The sequence below is a fragment of the Saccopteryx bilineata genome, chromosome 5 (genome assembly GCF_036850765.1).
Source record: "Saccopteryx bilineata isolate mSacBil1 chromosome 5, mSacBil1_pri_phased_curated, whole genome shotgun sequence".
In the NCBI taxonomy this organism is placed as follows: domain Eukaryota; kingdom Metazoa; phylum Chordata; class Mammalia; order Chiroptera; family Emballonuridae; genus Saccopteryx; species Saccopteryx bilineata.
Genome location: NC_089494.1, coordinates 15,580,650 through 15,604,019, shown reverse-complemented (window position 1 = coordinate 15,604,019; position 23,370 = coordinate 15,580,650). Strand labels below are relative to the sequence as shown.

The following is a 23,370-nucleotide window of genomic DNA, read 5'->3' as shown; positions in this document are numbered from 1 at the left end:
TATTAAACCAAAAATATGGTTTATGTATTTTTCAGACTGCTAAGAGATGAGTGGCAGAAAGGATATTTTAGGTTCCAGCATCAACACAACCATGGTTTCATTGTCCTTGGAGACTCGACCTTCTTTCTAAGCGAGGAGGCCTTCCACAGCAGAGAAAGGGCGTGCAGGATGCTTGCACTGAGAAAGAGGGGCGCAAAGAGAGCAGAGGAGGCTGGGAAGGAAAGGAGAACGCATTTTTTCCTTATCCTGTCCTTTCAACTGGGGAAGTACTTCACAAAATGTTTGTTTTAAAAGGGGAAAAGTGCAAAAGAAAACTGCATCATTAATATTCCGTGGTGAATAAATGGTCTTGGCACTCGAATAACCTAGTTTAAAGGTGTTCGAGCTCTGGAGTGTAACAAGATGAGCTTTAAGGTCACAGAAAGGATTGGTTACACTAGGGGTACCCAAACTACGGCCCCGCGGGCTGCATGCAGCCATTTATCTGGTCCCCGCCGCACTTCTGGAAGGGGCACCTCTTTCATTGGTGGTCAGTAAGAGGAGCACATTGACCATGTCATTAGTCAAAAGCAGGCCCATAGTTCCCATTGAAATACTGGTCAGTTTGTTGATTTAAATTTACTTGTTCTTTATTTTAAATATTGTATTTGTTTCCGTTTTGTTTTTTTTTACTTTAAAATAAGATATGTGCAGTATACATAGGGATTTGTTCATAGTTTTTTTTATAGTCCAGCCCTCCAACGGTCTGAGGGACAGTGAACTAGCTCCCTGTATAAAAAGTTTGGGGACCCCTGGGTTACACAGTAATCAATGCATTTAACTCATAAAGAAGGAGAATTAACCAACCCTACAGGGATTTGATCTCCTCATTTCTGTGTGTGTAGGTATTTTAAAGTTTGTGCTTATTCCGTGAAATCATTTACCCTTCCAGTTGGTAAAACCCCCAGGCATTCTGTAAAAATTGTAAGACAACACTGTCCGAGCAATTATATAAAAACAATGAGCCTCATCACACTCACTTTAACAATGTCTTTTTGAAAGGCAGCATTTCTCTGGGTTTTAATAGCAAGGACACTCTTTTAGACACAGGAAGAAAAAACACAGTAGCTTTGGAGGAAATAACTTACATCAGATGACTGAACTATCTATCTGTCTTTTTATACTGAAGCCTATCCTTTATACTACAGGGTCGCTGTCCGCGCTGTGACTGGTAGCCAAAGAATCCTATGTTTGTTTAAAACAAGCATTTTAAGAGTGATTTTTAGAGTGAAAATAAAGGCTTTTTTAGCAAAATTCTTAAAAGAAGTTTTCTCACAGGCACGTGCTAATGAGCAAAACTTCGGAGTTCAAGTCACTAACGAGCATGGCAAGCAAATGAACGGGTAACGTCAATGGAGGTGTGCTATTCCTCATTGTTCCGGGCTTAGGTAAGCAGGTACCTCGACACTGAGTATCAAAGCCTTTACAACCGTGCCTTTCAACCCAACAATTATTTGAAAATAATGAAGGCTATATTTTAAGATTCTGCTGTGAGAATATTCAAGGCAGTATTATTAAAAAGCACCAAACCTAAATGTCCAATGACAGAAGCTAGCTGAAAAAAAATTGTGGTCCATCCAAGCAATGGAAAATTCTGTGTCATTAAAAATAAAGTTGCAAAGTTATATTTCTTGATCCGGGAAGATTTTATGATCATGCTGCATGATCAATGCGTTAGTGAGTGAGTGTGTGTGATTGTGTGTGTATGTGTGTATACATAAGGAAGTCTGGAAATACAGAAACCCAATGGTAAACAGGGCTCTCATTATGCGCTGATATTATACACGATTTTGCTTATCTTTTTACTTGCTTAGAGTACCACATTATTATTATTATTTACAAACAACATGAATTTCTTGGGTTTTTTCCTTCACCGGATACCTTCATGTTTCGTTGGTTCCCTTGGATATGGCTCAAAACCATATGTCAGTACTTCAGTAGGTAGGGTTCCCATGCTCTACTTAGCAGCTATGCATGCAATAAAACCAGAGTACAATTAATGAGAACTCTGACTATGCTATAGCCTAGCGAAGCAGTCATCTCCTGAAATATATAATATATATATATATATATATATATTAAACTATCTTCTTTAACCAAACACATAATGAATGTATCAATACATGTAACATGTATAGGAACCATGTGAATTATACTGCAAAATTAAAAGTAATGGCATCTCTATTTTACAGAGAAGGAACACAAGGCATTAGTAATAAGAAGGATTTAGTCATTTGTACAAAATCCACGTGCCTAGAAGAGACCTGTGGAACCCTGGTGATCAGGGCCCAAGCTCTAGGCCACCAGCCACTCACTGTCATCTTGAGAAACCCACAAGGACCTACCCACAGTAAGACATGAAAACAGAAGCTTTGCTTTAAATGTTGTCCTTTTCTTTTTTCTTCTTCTTTCTTTTCCATTGATTTGAAAGAGAGGGGAAGGGAGAGAGAGAAGCACCAACGTGTTGTTCCACTTAGTTGTTCCTTTAGTTGTGTCTTCATTGATGACTTCTCCTACGTGCCCTGACCTGGGGCTAGAACCCACAACCTTGGTGCACCAGGACAGTGCTTTATCTGCTGAGTCACCTGCCCAAGGGCCAAGGCTAAATGTTAATGATCTGCTACGTGCTCACATGTTTCTTGTAAAATACAGAGGAAGGCATTTTTCATCTTCTGTGATGGAGTGAAGATGTGATGGAATTTGTGTCTTCCTGCAAATTCGTATGTTGCAAGCCAAAGCCCCATGTGATTATATTTGAAGATAGTGCTTTTAGGGAGGTAATTACGGTGAAATAAGGTTATACAGATAGAATTATAATCCTGTAAGACTAACGTCCTTCTAAGAAGAGGAAGAGACACCAGAGATCTCTCCTTCACCACACACAGGCCAAGAAGAGGCCCCCAGGACACAGTGTGTCTTGGACTTCTGGCTTCCAGGACTGTGAGAAAATAAATTCCAATTTAAGCCACGCAGTCTGCAGTATTCTGTGTGGCAGCCCAAGCAGACTAAAGTACTTGCCAGAATATCATACTGAAGCCTCTCAGAACTTATTTTCTACAAAGTCATATCCAGGATTGAAAAGCAAATGAAAATATGATCGCCTTCCTTTCTGAGACCAGTACTCTCAGCCAGTCACATAGTCTACGTTTAGCAAGTATAAACTAAATGAGTCCTTCATTCTGCCACGCCAAACCCCCGTCTCTTAAAGACTACTGCACCACCAGGATTTCCTTGATAGAAGAACGGACGGACAGCCCTGGCCAGATACCTCGGCTGGTTGGAGTGCTGTCCCAAAGCACAGAGGTTGCCGGTTCAATCCCTGCTCAGGGCACATACAGGAACAGATTGATGTTCCTCTCTCTCTCTCTCTCTCTCTCCCTACCTCCCTCCCTCTCTCTAAAAATCAATTGAGTAAGCATTTAAGAAAATGGATGGACGGACCAAGCCTAAAACTCAGAAGTTACTCCAAACTTTCCCTTTCACACAGTCCCTATTATTGCACAGGCCACTCACTGTGTCACCGGTGGGTTTCATGTCGTATGCATTTTTGCCTCCGCATTGACTGGGTACAGTAGATGCTTCAGAATTACATACTGCTGCCATCAGCTGTTCTTCAATACCGTTTAATTTTCCAAAAATCCTCTTTCATGTCTCATCGCCGATGGGAATCAGCCTCTCCCTCCTGCAGGTCCTGACCTGAGCTCATTTCACCCACCACACATTGCAAACATTTTTACAGGGCTGTCCACTCCCGTAGGCTACAGAGCGATTGCAAAGGGAGCATGCAGAGAAGGACACAAAGACCTCAGGATGGACTGATGTAGACAGAAAGAGACACAGCAAGTTCGGGGATTTCAAGCCTACGTAGGGTGTGGAGGGGAACAGTTTGCTGAAGTCCTAAGGATTGCAATCAAGGATCAGATCTGATCTCATATCAGAAACCTTAAGTCGAGGAGTAGGCATGAGTACATGGAATATGGTAGTCCAGGGCCAACCCCAAAGATACACAAGTGCTGGTTTATTTACCTTGGTACCCACCTCTCTTTTAGGATTATCTTTGTGTTAGCAGGAAGGCAGGACTCCAAAATTCCAGACTTCAGGACTCAGTCTTTATCAATTTATTTTTTACTTTATTAATTTAAGCCTTGGTTTCCTCGTATATAAAAAGAAAAGCGTAGACTACAATGATAGGATTTCTAAGACCCTTGCATCTTGAATATTCTCCAAGAGCGATGGCCCCTAAAAGCCTCAGCTTAATAAGACCTGTGCCTTTGCCTCTGTCCAGGACAGAACTCAAACTAGCACACCCTGCCCTTGGGCTGAGAAGAAAGCCCAAAGAGCCTCCAGATGTTCCCACTGTTTACAGGACTGTAAAGACAGGGTTCTGTTTCCTACCAGCAACTTTTGCATACAGAAAACTACTTTGCATGTTAAAGTAATTGACAAGTCAAAGTAATGACTTCCTTTATTAATTAGGGTTGTGTGGTAGTCAACAAAAAAATCCTCACTCTAAATGGCTTAGGCTACAGGAAAGAAAAGGGAAGAATCATTAATATAATGTAACAATTCAGAATGTAACTATTTTAAGTGCTGAAAGATGAGTCATTTCCACTGAAGCTACAAGGTAGCAACACAATGGAGAAAAGAAAAGGTGAGGTGGCCTGTGGGTCCCAAAGGAATGAACTTATGCCACTATTTGAAACTGTTTACCCTGTAATTTCCCCTTCTCTCTTGTTACATAAATAAGTTGCCTTCTCAATGGTTTCCCTGTCATATTTTTCTGAACATATTTGCAACTAAATACTCTAACTCAGTGGTCCCCAACCCTTGGGCCGCGGACTGGTACTGGTCAGTGGGCCATTTGGTACCGGTCCGCAGAGAAAGAATAAATAACTTACATTATTTCCGTTTTATTTATATTTAAGTCTGAACAATGTTTTATTTTTTTATTACATCCGTCTAAGACTCACTCTTGACGCTTGTCTCGTAAGTTTGACAATTATATTTAAAAATACCACAGTTTTTATGCCGGTCGCATAATTTTGTTTTGCGCATTTATCCGTCCCACCCTAAAGGCCAGTCTATGAAAATATTTTCTGACATTAAACAGGTCCGTGGCCCAAAAAAAGGTTGGGGACCCCTGCTCTAACTCAATCAGCTTAAAAACAGTGCCTAACATTGAGATTATTAAAGTTAACCCTTTTTAGATTGATTCTCCTCCTAAGTCTCCTTGGATTTATAGCACAGCATTGTGAAATGGAAATATTCGTATTTTGTTAGGCTGTTCTCCTGTTAGGATGCGCTGATGCTCTGGGGTTTGTTTTTTTTTTTTTGGTTGTTTGGTTTTTGTCTTATATTTTATTTATTTGTAAATTTAGGTCTATACTTGTAAGCTTCCCCTCTGTTCTGATACAGTCAAAATAATAATAATTTATGCAGTAATGCACTGTGGCAAGGTCTTCTGCCTAAATAATTGGAAAGTCATGTTTTGCTTCTGGCAAGACTGTTTAAAATAATATAAAGGTCACCCATTGGCAGATGGGTGTTGGAAAAAATAGAGTAAATACAGGGTACCTTTTACATAATTCTATAATTCAGGCATTTTAATTATTCTTCTTACATTGTAAAAACACAAGGTGGGTCCCATCATGTTAGTTAACTTGGAAAAAGGTTTTTTTTCTTTTTAACAGTTCTTCCCTGGAGAAAGTACAATATAGAATTGGTAGCTGCAGAGGCTGGAGCCAGTTTATCTGGTTTTAAGCCATCTTGAATAGTCTACATGGCCTTAGGCACCTTTCCGTGCCTCAGCCTTCCCAACTATAAAATGGGAATAATAGTATCTGCCTTAAGGTTGTTTTAGGACTAAAGAAATTGAAGCCGAGAGCCCTTGGTTGATAACTGTCATTATAGATGCTTTTATAAAACATTAATAATTTCTTCCAGCCTGACCTGTGGTGGCACAGTGGATAAAACGTCCACCTGGAACATTGAGGTGGCCGGTTAGAAACGCCGGGCTTGCCTAGTCAATGCACATATGAGAAATAACTACTATGAGTTGATGCTTTCTGCTTCTCTCTCTCTTTTCTCTAAAATTAATAAAATAAAATCTAAATAATAATAATTTCTTCCAAAAAATATTCCCTATCTCTTTTAATTGTGTCTATTTGGGAAAAACATGAAATCTTTTTTGAGGTGCTATGGTGCACAGAATGGTGGATAGCTGTGATGGTTCGAACAGCTTCACCATCATTTCTATGCTACAAGATCCTAGACCTAGATTCCATACCTGCAGAAAATATAAAATATTTAAAATAGGGTACCAGATCTTCATCTTAAGAGTTGCAAGTCATCTTACAGTATGTCTAGCCTAGAAGTTTAGAATTGAGATTAGTATCTATGCCTGAGGAATTTGGAAAAATGAAGGGAGGTTCTAGTCTGTCATAGAGGCTGGAAGATGACACAGGAATTTAGTGCTCAGGGGCTAGTCTTGCAATGTGCATGCCTGCTGTGCACAGGACAGGCCCAAAATATTTCATAAATGTTACTCAAGGGAGAATCATCCTGCCCAAAATGACAAGGGTGCTCTTTCTGAGAAACACAGGGACTATGATATCTTATTGCAAGAATGCTTTTAGGTGACTTGGGGTCAGTGGCCAGGGTGAATACTGGTCCAAAGAGGTGGAGCTTCTTGTACCTAATGGCATCACTACACGTATGTCTAGTTCAAAATATTGGACAGTTTTTTCTCATCTTGAGGCAGTATCTGTCTTCTGGTCTTTGTTCTGTCTGCTATGGCTCACAGAATAATTTAAAATGAAGAATAATTCTTTGCAATTCTCAAAACCAATAGAAAAAATGTACAAATTATGATGCCAAAGTTGCAGCTCTCAGGAGCACCAGATGCTTCTATAAACATGGATCTGTCATTTCACATCCCCTCTTTCTCTCTTAATAAAAAAAAAAAAAAAAAAAAAAAAAGAGAGCAAAGCACCGCAGTTCCAAGAGCTGTAGCCACGTTCACTCTGCGGTGGAATGCAGCCTTCCCTAATGGGATATTAAATATTTTCTCAACTGGATTCTCATTAACAGCCAGGCTCATGATTAATGGATAGCTCGACTATGTCTATGCACTAACTCCAGGTTTAACGATCCCATTTCCTTTCACTTATATGCTTATATTCCACACAGGTGATGGGAAATCTCAATAATGTAATTAATGATGACAGCAATGTGGTATCTTCGCTTTTCACCCTAAAGTCAGCAGGGGCTGGGAATAGCCCAAATCAATGTCAAAGAGCATGTCTACTATGCTGGGCTGGAAGAGCCATTTGTGTAACTTGGAAAGCAATGAACAGGTTAGTAAAATCACAGAAAAGTGCCCAAATCATAAGTGCACAGCGCAGAGCCAGTTTGAATGGGGAAATCTTTCAAGCTTAGAAGGAAAAGCTAGTTCGCATGCACGCTAACTCTCTGCAATGTTAATTAAGAAATGAAAAACGATCATAATTAACTTTACAAATAGACTATAATACTCAAACTTGATAGAAATGAGAGAGAGAAAAGAATAGGGTTAGAAAAAGTAAGAGAGAGAATATGTAGACTCATAACACTTGGATATTTATAAAAGTTTTAAAATAAAATAATAAAAACTTCTGCATTTTACCAAGCGCTGAATAGGTGTCACCACCTAGTGAGACTTACATACGTTGTCCTATTGAAACGTAAGCACACCTATGGAGTTGGTGTAAGCACACCTATGGAGTTGGTGTAAGCACACCTATGGAGTTGGTGTCCTATTGAAACGTAAGCACACCTATGGAGTTGGTGTCATTTCCATGTTACAGAGTAGAAAGCCAAAGGACTAAAGTTAAGAAAATATCCCAGCCCCACTGTAAGTGAAAAAAAAAATGAGATTAAAATGCAGTTCTTACATATGACCCAGCAATCCTTCTACTGGGTATATAACCCCCAAAACTCAAAAACACTGGTACGTAAAGACACATGCAGCCCCATATTCATTGCAGCATTGTTCAAAGTAGCCAAGACATGGAAACAACCAAAAAATCCTTCAATAGATGACTGGATAAAGAAGATGTGGTACATATACACTATGGAATACTACTCAGCTATAAGAAATGATGACATCAGATCATTTACAACAACATGGATGGACCTTGATAACATTATATTGAGTGAAATAAATAAATCAGAAAAAACTAAGAACTACATGATTCCATTCATAAGTGGGATATAAAAATGAGACTCATGGACATGGACAAGAGTGTGGTGGTTACCAGCAGTGGGGGGAAGAGGGAGGGAGGGGAGGGGCACAAAGAAAACCAGATAGAAGGTGATGGAAGACATTCTGACTTTGGGTGAGGGGTATGCAACATAATCAAATGTCAAAATAACCTGCAGATGTTTTCTCTGAACATATGGACCCTGATTTATCAATGTCACCCCATTAAAATTAATAATAATAATAATAATAAAAAGAAAACTAAAAAAAATGCAGTTCTTATTCCAATATTCTGGCTCTTAGCTATTATTTCAATTAACACATAGAACTCAAGAATCTATTTATAGTTTTTTTCCTCCACAAATGCAGAAAGAGCTTATGGCTTATTATGAGAAAAATCTACTAATATATTCAATCTCATAAAGACAATGAGTCAAAAAGTCAAATCGACAGAAAAAAAACACTTGAAGTAATTTAACAAAATTCAAAATTTGTTCTGAGAAATCTCATAAAGACAAGTCAAAAAGTCAAATCGATAGAAAAAAACACTTGAAGTAATTTAACAAAATTCAAAGTTTGTTCTGAGAAATGTTTAAAACTTGGTAATATGATATTAAGAAAATATATCTCAGAGCATACTTAAATTATGCCCACTGAAATTAGACATAAAGGTGCTCACAAACTACACTATTATTTATTACTGGCTTGAAAATTTAAACCAATGTTCTTTTCATTTTTTTTTTTCTTTTCATTTTTCTGAAGCTGGAAACAGGGAGAGACAGTCAGACAGACTCCCGCATGCGCCCGACCGGGATCCACCCGGCACGCCCACCAGGGATGACGCTCTGCCCACCAGGGGGCGATGCTCTGCCCATCCTGGGCGTCGCCATGTTGCGACCAGAGCCACTCTAGCGCCTGGGGCAGAGGCCAAGGAGCCATCCCCGGCGCCCGGGCCATCCTTGCTCCAATGGAGCCTTGGCTGCGGGAGGGGAAGAGAGAGAGACAGAGAGGAAAGTGCGGCGGAGGGGTGGAGAAGCAAATGGGCGCTTCTCCTGTGTGCCCTGGCCGAGAATCGAACCCGGGTCCTCCGCACGCTAGGCCGATGCTCTACCGCTGAGCCAACCGGCCAGGGCCTTTTCATTTTTTAAAAAAATTTTACTTATTGATTTGAGGGGGAGGGGCAAAAGCACTAACTAGTAGTTGCTTCTTGTGTGGGTCCCCTCCGGGCAAGTGAGGTCTCTAACCAGAAACCTCAGCACTCCAGACCTACACTTCATCCACTGCACCTCCACAGGTCAGACCTGACTGATGTAGGACAAACATCAGAAATAAGAGGTCTAATTTTGGGAAAGGAGAAAATAATTGCTTGCAGTAGAAGGGACTCATTCTCTAGAGAACCCTAAAGAATTCACTAAAAACCTATTAGTAGTCAAGACAGTTCAATAAAGAGATTGGACGCAAGATAAATATACAAAAGTCAATAGCTTTCCTTTAGATCAGTGATAACCAGCTAGAAGATACAACAGAAAATATTGGAAAAACTCACTAGGTTTGTGTTTTCTAATCATTACCTATAGAAATCAACAAGCCACTTTGGGGAAGGGAGTTCTTTTTACTATATTTATCTTTCAAAAGTTGCAATAATAGTTGTGTTTTCTTTTTAATATGGTTAGAGATTATTTTCCTTCAATAAACAACTTCATGTTTCTCTAACAAAAGAAAAGAAAATAATGAACTTAAAAGTAAGTTTCACTATAATTGCTAAAAAACAGTGTAGAATTCTGGCCATATCAAGTACCCATTTAAAAACGATTAGACTGTTACAGCTATAACATTTTGTGACTAAGAATCCTAGAATCCTTCATGAAGGTTAGAATAAATTATGCACATGGTTGGTTTTAGCCAAGTACAGTTGCCATTTTGACCCCGTGGAGGATAACTTACAAAAGTAAGATCCTTTGGGGTCCTCAGGTTGTATGTTTCAAACCTTTTTTTCCTAATCCTTTTCTTTCATTTAGCCAAAAATAACATTCTCTTTTCCATCAACATGAGATCCTTTCTTAAGAAAACAATACATTTTTATATTGCTTTCGATTAACTCTGCGTTATTTCTCTTTTTATACTCTAGGATACAAACAGAGAGGCAGTTCCTGAAGAAAAGGCTAAAAACGGAAACCTGAACGGTTCCGATATTACTTCCACCTGCACTTACCTGCTGGCACCTCAGTTAGAGACAGAGTAAAGAAATCTCAATTTCTCCCATTAGCTAATTAGCACTTTCACATCGTAAGTACTAGAAGCATTGCACTGTTAATTACCTACAAGTCGGCTCTCAGAAGATCAGCGGTTGCTTTTTTTTTTTTTCTTATGCATAGGCTTACACAAACCTTTAAAAAAATCTATAAAATATTCTTCTCTATGCACAGGCTAAATGTTACAGAATGGAGTGCTCTTGCAGCTTAAGGGGAGTTCAGGCAACTCGTGCCCTAGTATCGATCTCTTATTTCTCCCACCACTTTTCTTCTAATCCTCTCCATAATGACATGAACTGCTGGAGCTTTCCTGAAGCTGTCAGTTCCTCCTGCATCCATTCTGCAAATGGCCGGCGGAGAAGCAGTCTGGGCACTAGATCAAACTGTCAATGTTCCCCTCTTGGCAACTGACAATCCTCTCGAAGTCTCCTGGCACATCTGTCAAGGGCTTCCTAGGGTCCTTCAAAACTCTTCCCCCTTGGAAGGGAGCGAGAAGGGCAGAGGAGCCAGAAAGGTATTGATCTACTCTTTTAACATGGTAATTTGCCGGGGGGCTGCTTCAGTCATTGCCAAGCTGGACACTTGAAAGGGGAACTGTTTTTCAGAGTGGGGAGGTTTTTTTTTCTTTTTTCAAACACTTAAAACGGAAAACAAATGAATCTAAGCACCAAGTTCACAGGGCAACGTGAAGGAGGTTGGCCAAATCGAAACGGGAGAGCTAATATGTAGAAAAGTGGCTTCAAATGCACTGATGATAACAAGAAGCCGGAAAGTTGGAAATCATACGTTAAACTTGGAAAGGCTGCGTGTGCATTATAACCAATTAGGAAGTGGCCTACCGAGTTCCATTAATCTTGGGAGAAAAAAAAAAAAAAAAGAAGGCTGATATAATTAAACTGATGTACAACATTAATAACATTGATATTGATGAATGCTTGAACATCTCCATAAATGATGAAAATGGAAAATAAAATTGATTGTTTGTTTAATTACACCTCTAACTGGCAACACACCATGAAGCCTAGATGGAATAAAAGAGGGAGGGGGGAGGTGGAAGTTGTATCGGTATTGAAATATCTCTTTCTACTGCGTTTGTTATCAGTTTATTATTTCTCTAATGAAACAGTACAGATTATGCTGTAAGACAATTAAGTGCACAAAGATTGCAATGTATTACCATCTTTTTTTTGTTGGTTTGTTTTAATTTCACTTAGAAAATTACCATAGACATCATAGATATACAAAGGGTCATATGTACTAGAATACTGTGAAAGATCGTATGCCATCAAATTTACCAATCTTGAAGAAATAAATAAATTCCTAGAACTACACAATCTTCCTAGACTGAGTCACGAAGAGGTGAAAAACCTAAATAGACCCATAAGCAGAGAGGATATAGAAAGAACTATCAACAACCTCCCCCAAAATAAAAGTCCAGGACCAGATGGCGGCGACACTAGTGAATTCTATGTGTTATCATCTTAAGTTTATAAAACTCATTAATCAAAAGCAATGATACATTCGCCATTTTCAGGTCATGTATTTCTGGGGATTTGGGTTCATTGTGAATAAAAAAGCCCCAGAGAAGGGAAGCCAGCACTGACAATGGAGCACCCCTTGTGGAAAGGGGAGCTGGGAAACTTGGCGTCTTAAGTCGGGGACGTTCTTTAAGGACAAAAGCCCCTGAGAAAGGCATTACTGACTGAGCTGTGTCCTCACTGATCCTGAGTCTGGCCCATATTTACCTGCCATGGTATTAGGGGAGGAAATCGGTCTTCTGTTAACCTCTGACCCCGGAATCTGAAGCAGACAAAGGACCAATCTGGAGCCGGGAGAAGACAGCCAAATGTCAAACAGCGGGGAAGCGATTGTTAGGGAAACATTTGGCCGTGGGCACAGCCAGCCTCACTGGGGCAACCTGCTATTCACAGAAACAAGACTTGAGCAGATAACGCTATCAAATATGAACAAAATGGCACCTTTTCTGCCTTGCTTCTGAATTGTTAGCTGTATGGGACTTCATGCTGAACAGTATGAAAAAAAAAAACCAACCCAATTTGCTTTGAAGCGCATTAGTCTGTCTCACATCCTAATTATTGTTTACATTGCCATTTGCCTTCTATTAAGAATTGAATAATTACCCAGCACTTCATAGTTTAAAAATACAAGCAAACAGGATTATCTGGGTAATTAAGAAACTGTACCATAGCTTTGTACCACTGCGGAGAATGTCTGCGCACATAGGGGAAATGATAATTATCACTCAACTCACTTCACATGGTATTTGAAGGATTTGGGGCAATTTGAGATCTGTAACTTATTAAGAAGAGGTTAGGAAGATCACCTTTGAGAAGTGTGGGTCTGTTTAAATCCATCCTTAGAAACAAGAGCCAGATAAGCAGCTGAATTTTCTCATCCACTAATGACACCAGAGAATGTACCAAGTACAGAGCCTTCTGCTGTTCTTTAATCCTAATAATCCATCCCAAATGGACTTTGAACAGCATCATCAAACTTTGTCAGACCATGTGGAGCTAAACTAAAGCTCTTCCACATTCAGATGTTGTCTTTGCTGACCCTGCCTTCCACTTAATTATACTCGAAGTCTGGCTGTGCCCATTTTCTGCCCTGTGAAATTAGCCTGAACTCAAAACTAATTGAACTTCCAAACCATTTCATGCAAAGTCTTGTGGTACATAGGATACATATGATCACGGTCTTCTGAAGACAGCGCTGTTTTCAAGTGGAGAGTGACGTCCGTTGGGTAAGATATGCAACGAGCTTGTGTTTCCACTCTTGGGGAATAAAGAAAGCCAAGGTGAAAGACAGCTTGGAAACACTGGGTGGGACGGGAAGACAGGAATTCGAGAGGCAGCATTCAACCCAAAGCCAATATGCCTATGGAAGAAGTAACAGAACCACAGTAACACGCCTTGTAAAGAACTTCATCTGGGACAGAAGTGAAGAGAAAAGATTTTAATTGCGATTCTAGGTATGAAGACTGATGTGTTTGTTCACAGACGTAGAAACCAAAGGTAAAATGCCAGTGGTGGCTTGTAGATTCTTCACTCTCAATACCTGTTTGTGGAAGGAACGTGTGGACAAAAAAGGAGCCACGTACTAAACCTGACAAGCGAAGGGGTAACCACGTGGTAGGTCTGAACAGAAAAATCTCTAACTCAGAGTGGGTCGTGTCAGGTAGTCATGTCCTAGGGCTGTAACTTCCTTGACAAAGACCAATCTATAATTTACCTTAAGCAAGCCTGTTTATTGTCTTTTTGAGTCTAAGATAACATACCTTTGAAATGTCAGAGTAATTTTTCCCAGCCCCTTCGGGCACACCCACAGTACCAGGAGTCCCAGACTCCAGAAGCCCTCCTGTATCCTGTTCCCGGCACAGCATCTCTCTGTGCTGTAAATGTCAATGATTAACTAACCTACCTTCCAATGTAAAAGAAATGTTTATTTTATCTTTTTTATCCATTTGCAGAGAAATTCCTCTGCTTTGCCTTCTTCTGTCCCCTTTATCAAACCACCAGTAGTCCATATCACCTAACCCTACTTATGTCTCCAGTGTATAAAACAAGTGGCAAAACTGCCATTCTCCAGAGCATTTTCTCAACCCATTGAGATTTTGCTTCCCAGCAAATGTCAATAATTTGGCTCAAATAAACTAATACTAATTTTTTTTTTTTTTACAGGTTTGGATGTTTTTTCCATCAACAAATGGAATCAAGCCCACTAGTAACCTACAACCTGTTTTCAGAACCTTCGGAGACCTGACAACGCTTTCCCAAAGAACTTGAGCTTTTTACTTCACAATGTTTGTAAAGCTCTTCGTTGGGACAACTCTAAACATTCCTAGCATAATCTGAATAGTGTCATCTCCTCCCTCCGAAAGAACAGCCAACAAGATTCCAGCTGAAGCTGTCACTAAACAGACAAGCCCTGGGAGTCACCAACTGCTCGGTTACTTTCCAAAGGTCAAAATAAAATGAGCAGCGGGAGCCTGGGCTGTTCAGCATGGGGCAACCAGCCACCTGGGGCGGCAGCGTCGGTGGGGAAGGGCCCGCACAAAGAGCCCTGTGCGAATGGTCCGCTCTTCGCCTCCCACCCCCAATCTCTGGAAGCATTCAAATCCAAACCGAATGAATCTGCATGGCATCTAAATCATTGGGCTCTGCATAAACAGGAGACGTTGGCTGGAGTTGCCAAAGGAAGCTCTCACCGCCTTTGTGAAAGGGGGACTGGGTGTGCTGTTTTGCATGAGGACGAATACAGAATATGCAAATAAGGAATCTGCTGCCTGGAAAAGCAACCCTAGGCAGACAGCTGAGGACCAGCATTCACCCAGAAAACATGCGGTGTCTCCAAAGGGAGAAATAAGGGGTACCCATGAGGTGGTTTCCCAGGAAGCCAAAGAGACCTGAATATTTATAAAATGTCCATTTATTCATGGGACTATTAATTACCCTCCAGAGCATGGAATCCGGTGACCTTACCTGCTCCCTCCACCCAAACAGCTCCGAGGTACCAGCTGTAGGGAGATCCCAGAAAGGTTTTATGCCCAGAGTGAAAAGAGATACAGTCTCTCAGGGTCTCGGGGACAGCTGGGGCCTTCTTTAATCATTCCTTCTCACAAGCACAATAAAACTGAGGAGATAACTGAGCCATGTTATTGATACAGATAAACAGTTTTTAAAAAGCCAAGAGCAATAAATTGCTGCCTAATTTTATAGAAACATCTAAGAGGTTGAAAAATAACACACCATTCTTCTAAGCTACCTGTACCTCCCAGCTTTGAAAACAGTTTTCAGAGCGTCCTGATTTTGTGGTGATTTGAAGTGTCTGCGGCCAGACTGCCGGTCACTCTGTCACCTGCCAGAGGAACAAACAGACTGACGGACCGCCGCGGCAGTTCTCAAACTTCTGGGTTTCCCTTTACACTTAAAAATATGGAGGAAGCGGCCCTGGCCGGTTGTCTCAGTGGTAGAGCGTCGGCCTGGCGTGCAGAAGTCCCGGGTTCGATTCCCGGCCAGGGCACACAGGAGAAGTGCCCATCTGCTTCTCCACCTCTCCCCCTCTCCTTCCTCTCTGTCTCTTTCCCTTCCACAGCCCAGGCTCCATTGGAGCAAAGATGGCCCCGCTCGCTGGGGATGGCTCCTTGGCCTCTGCCCCAGGCGCTAGAGTGGCTCTGGTAGCGACAGAGTGATGCCCCGGAGGGGCAGAGCATCGCCCCCTGGTGGGCAGAGCGTTGCCCCCTGTTGGGCGTGCCAGGTGGATCCCAGTCAGGCGCATGCAGGAGTCTGTCTGACTGTCTCTCCCCGTTTCCAGCTTCAGAAAAATACCAAGAAAAAAAAAAATATGGAGGAAGCCGAGGTGGTTTTGCTTCTGTGAGTTAAAGCTAACAATAGGTACCATTGGAAATGGAAAGTGAAACCTTTTTAAGTAATTATATGTTAATTCATAGTAAAATACCAACTATAAACCCATTAGGTGAACAAATACTATTTTCATTAAAATTTTATTCTATTTCCCAGAACAAAAGATATTAGCAAGAAGAGTGGTATTGTTTTGTTTATTTATTTATTTGCAAGTCTCTAATGCCTGGCTGAAAGGAGGCCCCGGGCCAGAGTGTGCTGTTTGCTTCTGTGTTCAAGGCCATGATGAGCTAGCACACTGTGGGCAGCCTCTGGAAAACCAGGGCGAGACAGAGAAGGAGAGGGCACGTGACATCTCAATATCATCACCTTAGTATTACAAAGAAACTTTCACCTGGCAAAGCCCATCAAGGGGTCTTGGGGTATCCATCTGGAACATACTTTGAAAACCACTGCACTCATGCAGTCACTTGGGGAACAGAGGATTGATACAGACAAGATTAGCCATTTCATTCAATCCTCTACCCTTGCTTATGGGTCACCACTGATCCTCCAAAAAACAAAAATGCTCTACTCTACACCTAAATGAATTGCTTTCTTTGTCGAACAGATAAATAGCTTATATTGTCACTAACAATAATATTAACAATAACTACTTCCGCTTACTAAACGTCTAATGAGTCTAGTTAGTGGGCTAAACCCTTTACTCTATGCATATGTGCCTGTATGTGTGTGTCATGCATAACCACATACTACTGCCATCAATTAGCTAATGTAAACCGAGGTGGGGGTGGGGTAAGGTTAGCATCCATAATTAACATTTGGGTAAGTAACACAACTAGAAACTAAACTCAAGTCTCAAACTCTAAAGGCTGGGCTTAGCCACTTTGTGCGAAAGTAACTCGACATTAACTCATGTGCTGCAGAGATTTCTGAGCATTCTGGCACAGAGATGATTCATAAACATGATGAAAATAATTAAGACCCGACTGAAGTAGGATATAAACAAGGATCTCATTACTACATTAGTCACATTCAAAGATTCTGATATGTCATGCTGACTCTATAAAACATTACTCTGCCAAATAAATGTTTAATATGAAACAGGCCACAATTCCTTATGCATTTATTTATTCATTCATTCAATGGTCATTTTATGAGATCCTACTATGCTCCATAACAGTTGCCAGTGTTACTTGTCTGGCTATACCAGCCTGTACCCCTCCACTTACATTCTCACAATATGAAAGTCTTACTGAACTTATTAGTCCAAAATAAGGCCAGAAAAATAACAGCATGGTTAGTCATTCAAAATTTTAACACAAAATTTTACATTATACATGTATGATGTACAAATTAAAATGTTTAAAAATATTACCAGGGAAAACTAAGGTAACCTCACTATCTACCAAAAAGGGAAAAATTAAAGTATAATATAGTCTACAAGAATATTAATCATCAATTATGAAGAATATAGAAAAGTTGCATTCTTTAATGTGATAAGTTGTCAAGCAGCATAAACACAAGATAACAAAAGAATAATTCCATTGTTACTTTTTAAAAGTACATGTATAAAAATATTTCGAGGTGACTTGCTAAATTGTAAAGAATGGTAACTCATAAAGAGTTGGGAGTATGAGTTAGCGTGCAGTTCTTTGGTGATGTTCAATTCATCAATTAAATCCAAAAAAATACTTAACTAGTAAAGTTCAGTGATGTGAAAGTCAAACAAACATATCACGACCACCTGTTTTGCAAAGTGGTAACTGAAAAGCCATTTAATCAGCCTCTTTCCTAAAGCCTCATGTCTTAAAAAATGATTTTGTCTTAATCATTTCTGAAAGGCACAAGAAAGCTTTGTTAGACTAAAATAAATCATCAAATCTTAAATACCGCGTTCAAAAGTCCCTAACTGAGATAATGCCTATGTGATGCTTTGGTGAACCCAAAATAGAGACCATTGCCTCATTCACACTCAAAAACAAGCCTGGTCAAACAAAGAAGGAGAAGAAAAAAAAAAAGTAGAACAGAAAGGGGACAATAATTAAATCCTGTTCTTCTCATATATAAAAGATTGTGTCTTTCAATGGTCACAGCCACGCTTCCAAGCTGGGATAAAAGTAGCTATGTGATTCAAGCAATTGATTCTTAAAGACACAATTGAAAGGTAAGAGAAAAATTTCAAAAGTGGAAAGGATCTAAAAGAGCATCTCTCTGAACTATATTTTAAATGCTTCCTTTCCAGCATTTCTTTCTCTCAAGGTCCTTAGGAAAACAGTCATCATAATCTTTTTTTTTACCACACTCTCCCTTTACAGAGAACAAATTTGAGATATCTCCTATTTTACGGCCATCAAAGCATTTCTGTCTTGCTCTTTCTGAAAAGAGCTTTTAACAAGATATGATATTATGCTGCTAGGAGGGCATCATCTATACAGTGGTACATCATAGAGGTATATGTATGTGTGTGTGTGTGTATATATATATATATATATATATATATATATATACACACACACATATATACATATACATGACCCCAAACAATTCCCAGAAAAATTGCGTATTTCACCAAGACTCCATTTCTACCTGGCTGACTTTGTCAGTTGTCATTGTTTACTTGACCTTAAGAGTGACTTTGTAAGAATGTTTTCTTTTTAATCCCTTTTATTTTTCTATATACTCTGGAAATATTGCTTATCAATATTTCACCAAGAGTAAATGTGACTTTCGTGTTTGTTTTTTAATTAAGCGAAATAATAATAATAATAATAAGTTCATAAAGAATCTTTCCTCTCTGCCTTCTGCTTAATATTTCTAAGGGAAATGAGCAACTTAAGTGAAGCAACTATGAGTTGATGCTTCTCATCTCTCTCCCTTCCTCTCTCTCTAAAAAACACTTCTGAGGTAAGTGCAAACATCTGGAAGATTTCCCCACTGGGGGGAATATATGTGTGTGTTGGAGGCGGGCTGTCTGGGTGCATTTGGTTTCTTTTCCTGACCATCCAAGGGGACAGGAGAACTAGACAAAGGAGAACAGTTTTCTTACCCTCTGCACCCCTCCCTAAGCAAGTTCAAACCGCTGCGCCCTTCTCGGGGGAAAGGGCAGAGGAGGGCCCACAGCTCTTTGTTGTCCGGCTACAACGGAGCCAAATCACTTCAGAAAATGTTATTCAGGAGCACAATGAACTTGCGGCTGCTTCAGAGGGCAGGCCTACCATCATCCTACAGCTCTCCACACTTCAGACACCGGGCTTCACGTCTCCACGAGCATGTACCGCTTGGAAGTGAGAACTCCAAGAGGAAGTGTCACTCTGTCCCCGAGGTCCCTTGAGGACTCCGGCAGATGACCAGGGTTAGATTTAAACAACAGCACACCCCAGGCCCCCACCCGCCCTGCCCATTTTTGCCTGGGGATCCTTTGTCCAATATTTAAGATCTTAATCAATCTTCACTCTGACCTCCCAGGCCCCGAGGAAGATGGATGAGGAAGTAGGTGACCTTTCACCTGTCCTTCTATTTGTCCTGCCACAGCATACCCATTGAAAAGACAATCGGGGAGGAACCCGCTGCCAGAGCTCTGAAGCCTTGCCAGTTCTCCATTGTATCCCTGCTTAAGTTCTCTTCACAACTCCTCTTTCTTGTCCGGCCCCCAAATCACTTTTCTCTCACTCAAAGGAAAGTTCTCTTCACTTCAGGGGGGAAAAAAAAACCCCGACACTCTCCAAATATCATTTGCAATATGAAGTGTGAAATGGACATTATTCTTTGTTAGGGCCAGGGCAATGGTTCCTGTCTTTAGCTTTGACTTCCAAGAGTAACTGGAAGATGGATACCCTTTTATCACTTCAACTCAACATCTTTCAAAGTCATCAGATGTGACTTTGGGAAGAGCACAGTGACCCAAGTAATGCTACATTAACATCAGTTTGTTGCTTTATGATCTACAAGGTGACTTTTACCAATCTGATAATGCCATGTCCTTACCACAAGTCTAGAAGATAAGTACAGTTATTATCAACCCATTTTATAGATGAACAAACCAAGGCTTAAAGGGCCTAAGAAACATGTTCAAGGTCATACAGCTAAGGGACCAAATTGAGACACATTGCCTTGCTGTGATGTTCCTTCTGCTCCACTTGGATGTTTCTCTGACACCTCAGTAATGATGTCAAGGTGGAGACAGCCATTTTTATTACTCTTAAAACTTCTACTACAGGCTTTAAAAAGTCTCACTCAAGTGTGAAATTTAAGAATCCTGAGTCATTTCAGTTGTTCCTTTGTTAAGTTCCTCAGAGATTCCTACTAGTAAAATACAAAAACAAAAAAGCAATCAAATTCAAGGTTTTCTGCCAAAAAATAAAGTGTCTTCTCAAAAAAAGTTAATCATTTTGTGAGTAGCAAAGAAAATACATGGGGAACTGGTGAGGGAACACCAGGGATTCCCCAAAATGGCTCAGCCAACCTTTCCTTTCCATGAAATATCTGAGCCTGTGTTGGGAACAGTTTGTTCAGAAATGGACCGGACCTGAGACATAGAGTCCCTCTTCTTCTGTAAACTGCATGATTAACTAGAGTCCCGAGATTATTTCCATAAAACAAACCATGAACATGTTCAATTGCCTTTACATTCACTTCCCCCTCCATCTTCTTCTCTTTTCCTTCTAATTTGGGTTGTAAAACTGTCAAGGAATTTCACAGTGGAGCAACGTATGAGTTACTGGGCTCGGTGACAATTGAAAATCAATGACATTAGATACAGAGAAATTCTAATGCCAGACAGGAGAACACTTGAGCAGGAAATAGAAGACAAAGTTATATATATATATATATATATATATATATATATATATGTGTGTGTGTGTGTGTGTGTGTGTGTGTGTGTGTGAATCTTGACATGTGAAGATGTGCATGTCCTGTCTGACAAAAATTGAAAAGGCAGAATAATTTACTCTAAAATGTGATGTGATGTCATCACTCAGTTCATTTCACTATTCCTTCTATGAGTTTTGTAATTTACATGCCAATAACAATGCACTCATGTACTTCCTAACAGTAACACCAGAATATAGTGCTTCAAGGATCCCCTTTGGGACAGTTTAGCTCATAGTTGCCAAGTCAACAGCAAACAAAATGGCAGGAATCTTCTGTTAAAACCCAACTTTAAAATTTTCAAGTTTACAAATTTACCTTTTTACTCTAGGTCAACAGAAAAGGTAGTCAGCTTTTATTCTTTTTTTTTTTTTTTTTTTTGCAATTAAATTAAGACATTCATTGGTAGCTACTCCTAGAAATGACTAGAGCAAATCGAGAATGACACTTCAGAAAAGTACGAACTCTAAAAGGAAAAACAACACTGAAGTCTATGACACCAAATGATCAAAAAACATAATCTGGGGGGTTTTAATTATTGATTTCTAGCCAGTCAAGTAGAATGCCCCACAGGTAATCCCACTGTGTCATTAAGATGGTTAAAATGCCAGACAAATTGTTTGGCAGGCAGTTACTTCAGGCTCTTGAATCACCGAATCAGGTGAACCGTCACACTCCAGTCCACAGCTGGACAGTCACCCGGAGGAAAGATGACTCTGAACGGGTCCACAGGTGGCACCAGAGTCACCCTGTTTTGTCGTGACCTTTATAAGCCGCCGACTATTGACAACCACTAAAGATAAATATGAAGCAAAAACTACAAACCCTGGATAACTGGTTGCTTTCAGTGAAAAGCCACACGGGACATGAGCAATCCATATGCAAATGAATCGCTCTCATCCCTTTCTCAGACACAAAGCTTTTTTAAGAAAAAGAAAACTTGACAAACTCCCCAGTACGCTCGCAGAAAGGGGACATAAGGGAAGGAGGAACCACATACGCTGAAGTTTAGGCGAGGAAGAAGAAAATCGTGTTAGTAATTGCTGTGTAGAAATGAACATGATAAAAATACTTAGGTTTCTTCAAACACTCCATAAGCAAAATGAATCACAATTGAATATGCCCTCTGACCACAGATCAAATAAGACCGTTACTTGTTCTTGATCACCTCCTGGGGGAAACAGAGGGCTTTCATCAAGATTAATTTCACTTCGGGACCCTACCAACGGATGCTCGGTGGGACAGCTGTACTTGGAACCCTGTCACTGCACCTGGTCGGCCCGTGTTTGCCTTGGCCCCAAGGCAGGGGCCACTGGACACTCTTCCCATCCACACAGCGTGAGGGGAACACATCCTAATTTCACATGTAAATTGTTCGTGTGCATACACGCCGACCGTTTGACCAAGTCCATAGACAGATCTACTCCAAAAACCTGTCTACCCTTTTTAAGGAAGGATCAATGAAGCGTGTTTCTTCAGCCTGGTTATTTACATTTTCCGAGGGCACATATCATGCCAGTTTAGATCGAAGTGCCCGTTAGCAAATGTGTTTGGCCTTCTGCTGATTAGGCAACATCATTTACGTTGTCAGGATCAGAATGGCTTCAGCTCTGCCACCTGGAGCTACAGCACTTCCTCATTAGACCCCTCTGTCCCCCCACGTCCCACAGGGGCTGCTAATTACTGGCTCTACTCCATTTAGTCTCATCTCTGATTTAATTACGTGCGCTAAGCCCTAATGAAAAGCACAATATGGCTCGCCTTACCTTGGCATTCCCCATTCCGCTCTTCGTGGCCAGCATTGCACAGACAGTTGCCAATGGGCACCAACCACTCGCCATCTGCCCCACAGTACATCTTTGGCACGTCCTTCTCTTCTGAGTTGTTGACGCAGGATCCTCGGACTTCCACCAGAGAAGACGTATCAGCCCCTGTGATGGTGTCCGGAAACTGGGCCAGATTGCGAACCGTGAGCGGACACTTCTTATAGAACACACGGACCGACACCAGGGCAATGCAGGCGCCCACATCCTGAAAGGCCAGATAGAACCCCTTTCTGCTCAGCGGCCCTACATCTCGGATCTCGGTGTTGAGCTTCATGATTCGGTCGCCGATGTCCACCTGGGTGAAGCTCTCGTCAGCGGCAATCGTGTCGATCTTGGCAAACTGGCTCTCTCGGATATAACGCTCTTTGTCGTTGTCGGACTCGTAGGAGTACAGGTTAAACGTCTCCTTGCAAGTCCCCATGACGCCCGGGAGACTATTGCAGTCCCTCAGGGTGAACTTGATCTCAATGTACACCCGCTGAGCCCCTTCTCGGGTGATCCAGTCAGTTCGGAGCCAGTTGTTCTGGCTGGGTTCCATCACGTTGCACACTTGGTAGGTTCGGATGGGTGTATTTTTTTCATCCATGATGCTCACTTCCTCCCACTGCAGAGATCCAAAGGCAATGCATCAGTTACAAAACCTCATCACAGTCATCTGTCAATCATACTAGACTCTCCTTGGACTTTATTGTTATTATTATTTTTTTTAATAAGAAGATGACTGAGCACCAGTCATCACTAGTAAAAGCATATTATGAAGG

General features: G+C 40.8%; 1 protein-coding gene across 2 annotated transcripts in view; it reads right to left on the bottom strand.

Annotated features, from left to right (window-relative positions):
• The window catches only part of EPHA4 (EPH receptor A4), a 146,369-nt gene that overhangs the window by 115,782 nt on the left and 7,217 nt on the right, over positions 1 to 23,370 (bottom strand). For both annotated transcript variants that reach the window (XM_066279216.1, XM_066279215.1), the window contains exon 3: positions 22,550 to 23,213. In XM_066279216.1, the coding sequence (XP_066135313.1) occupies positions 22,550 to 23,213 (664 nt within the window). The remainder of the gene's footprint in view (positions 1 to 22,549; positions 23,214 to 23,370) is intronic.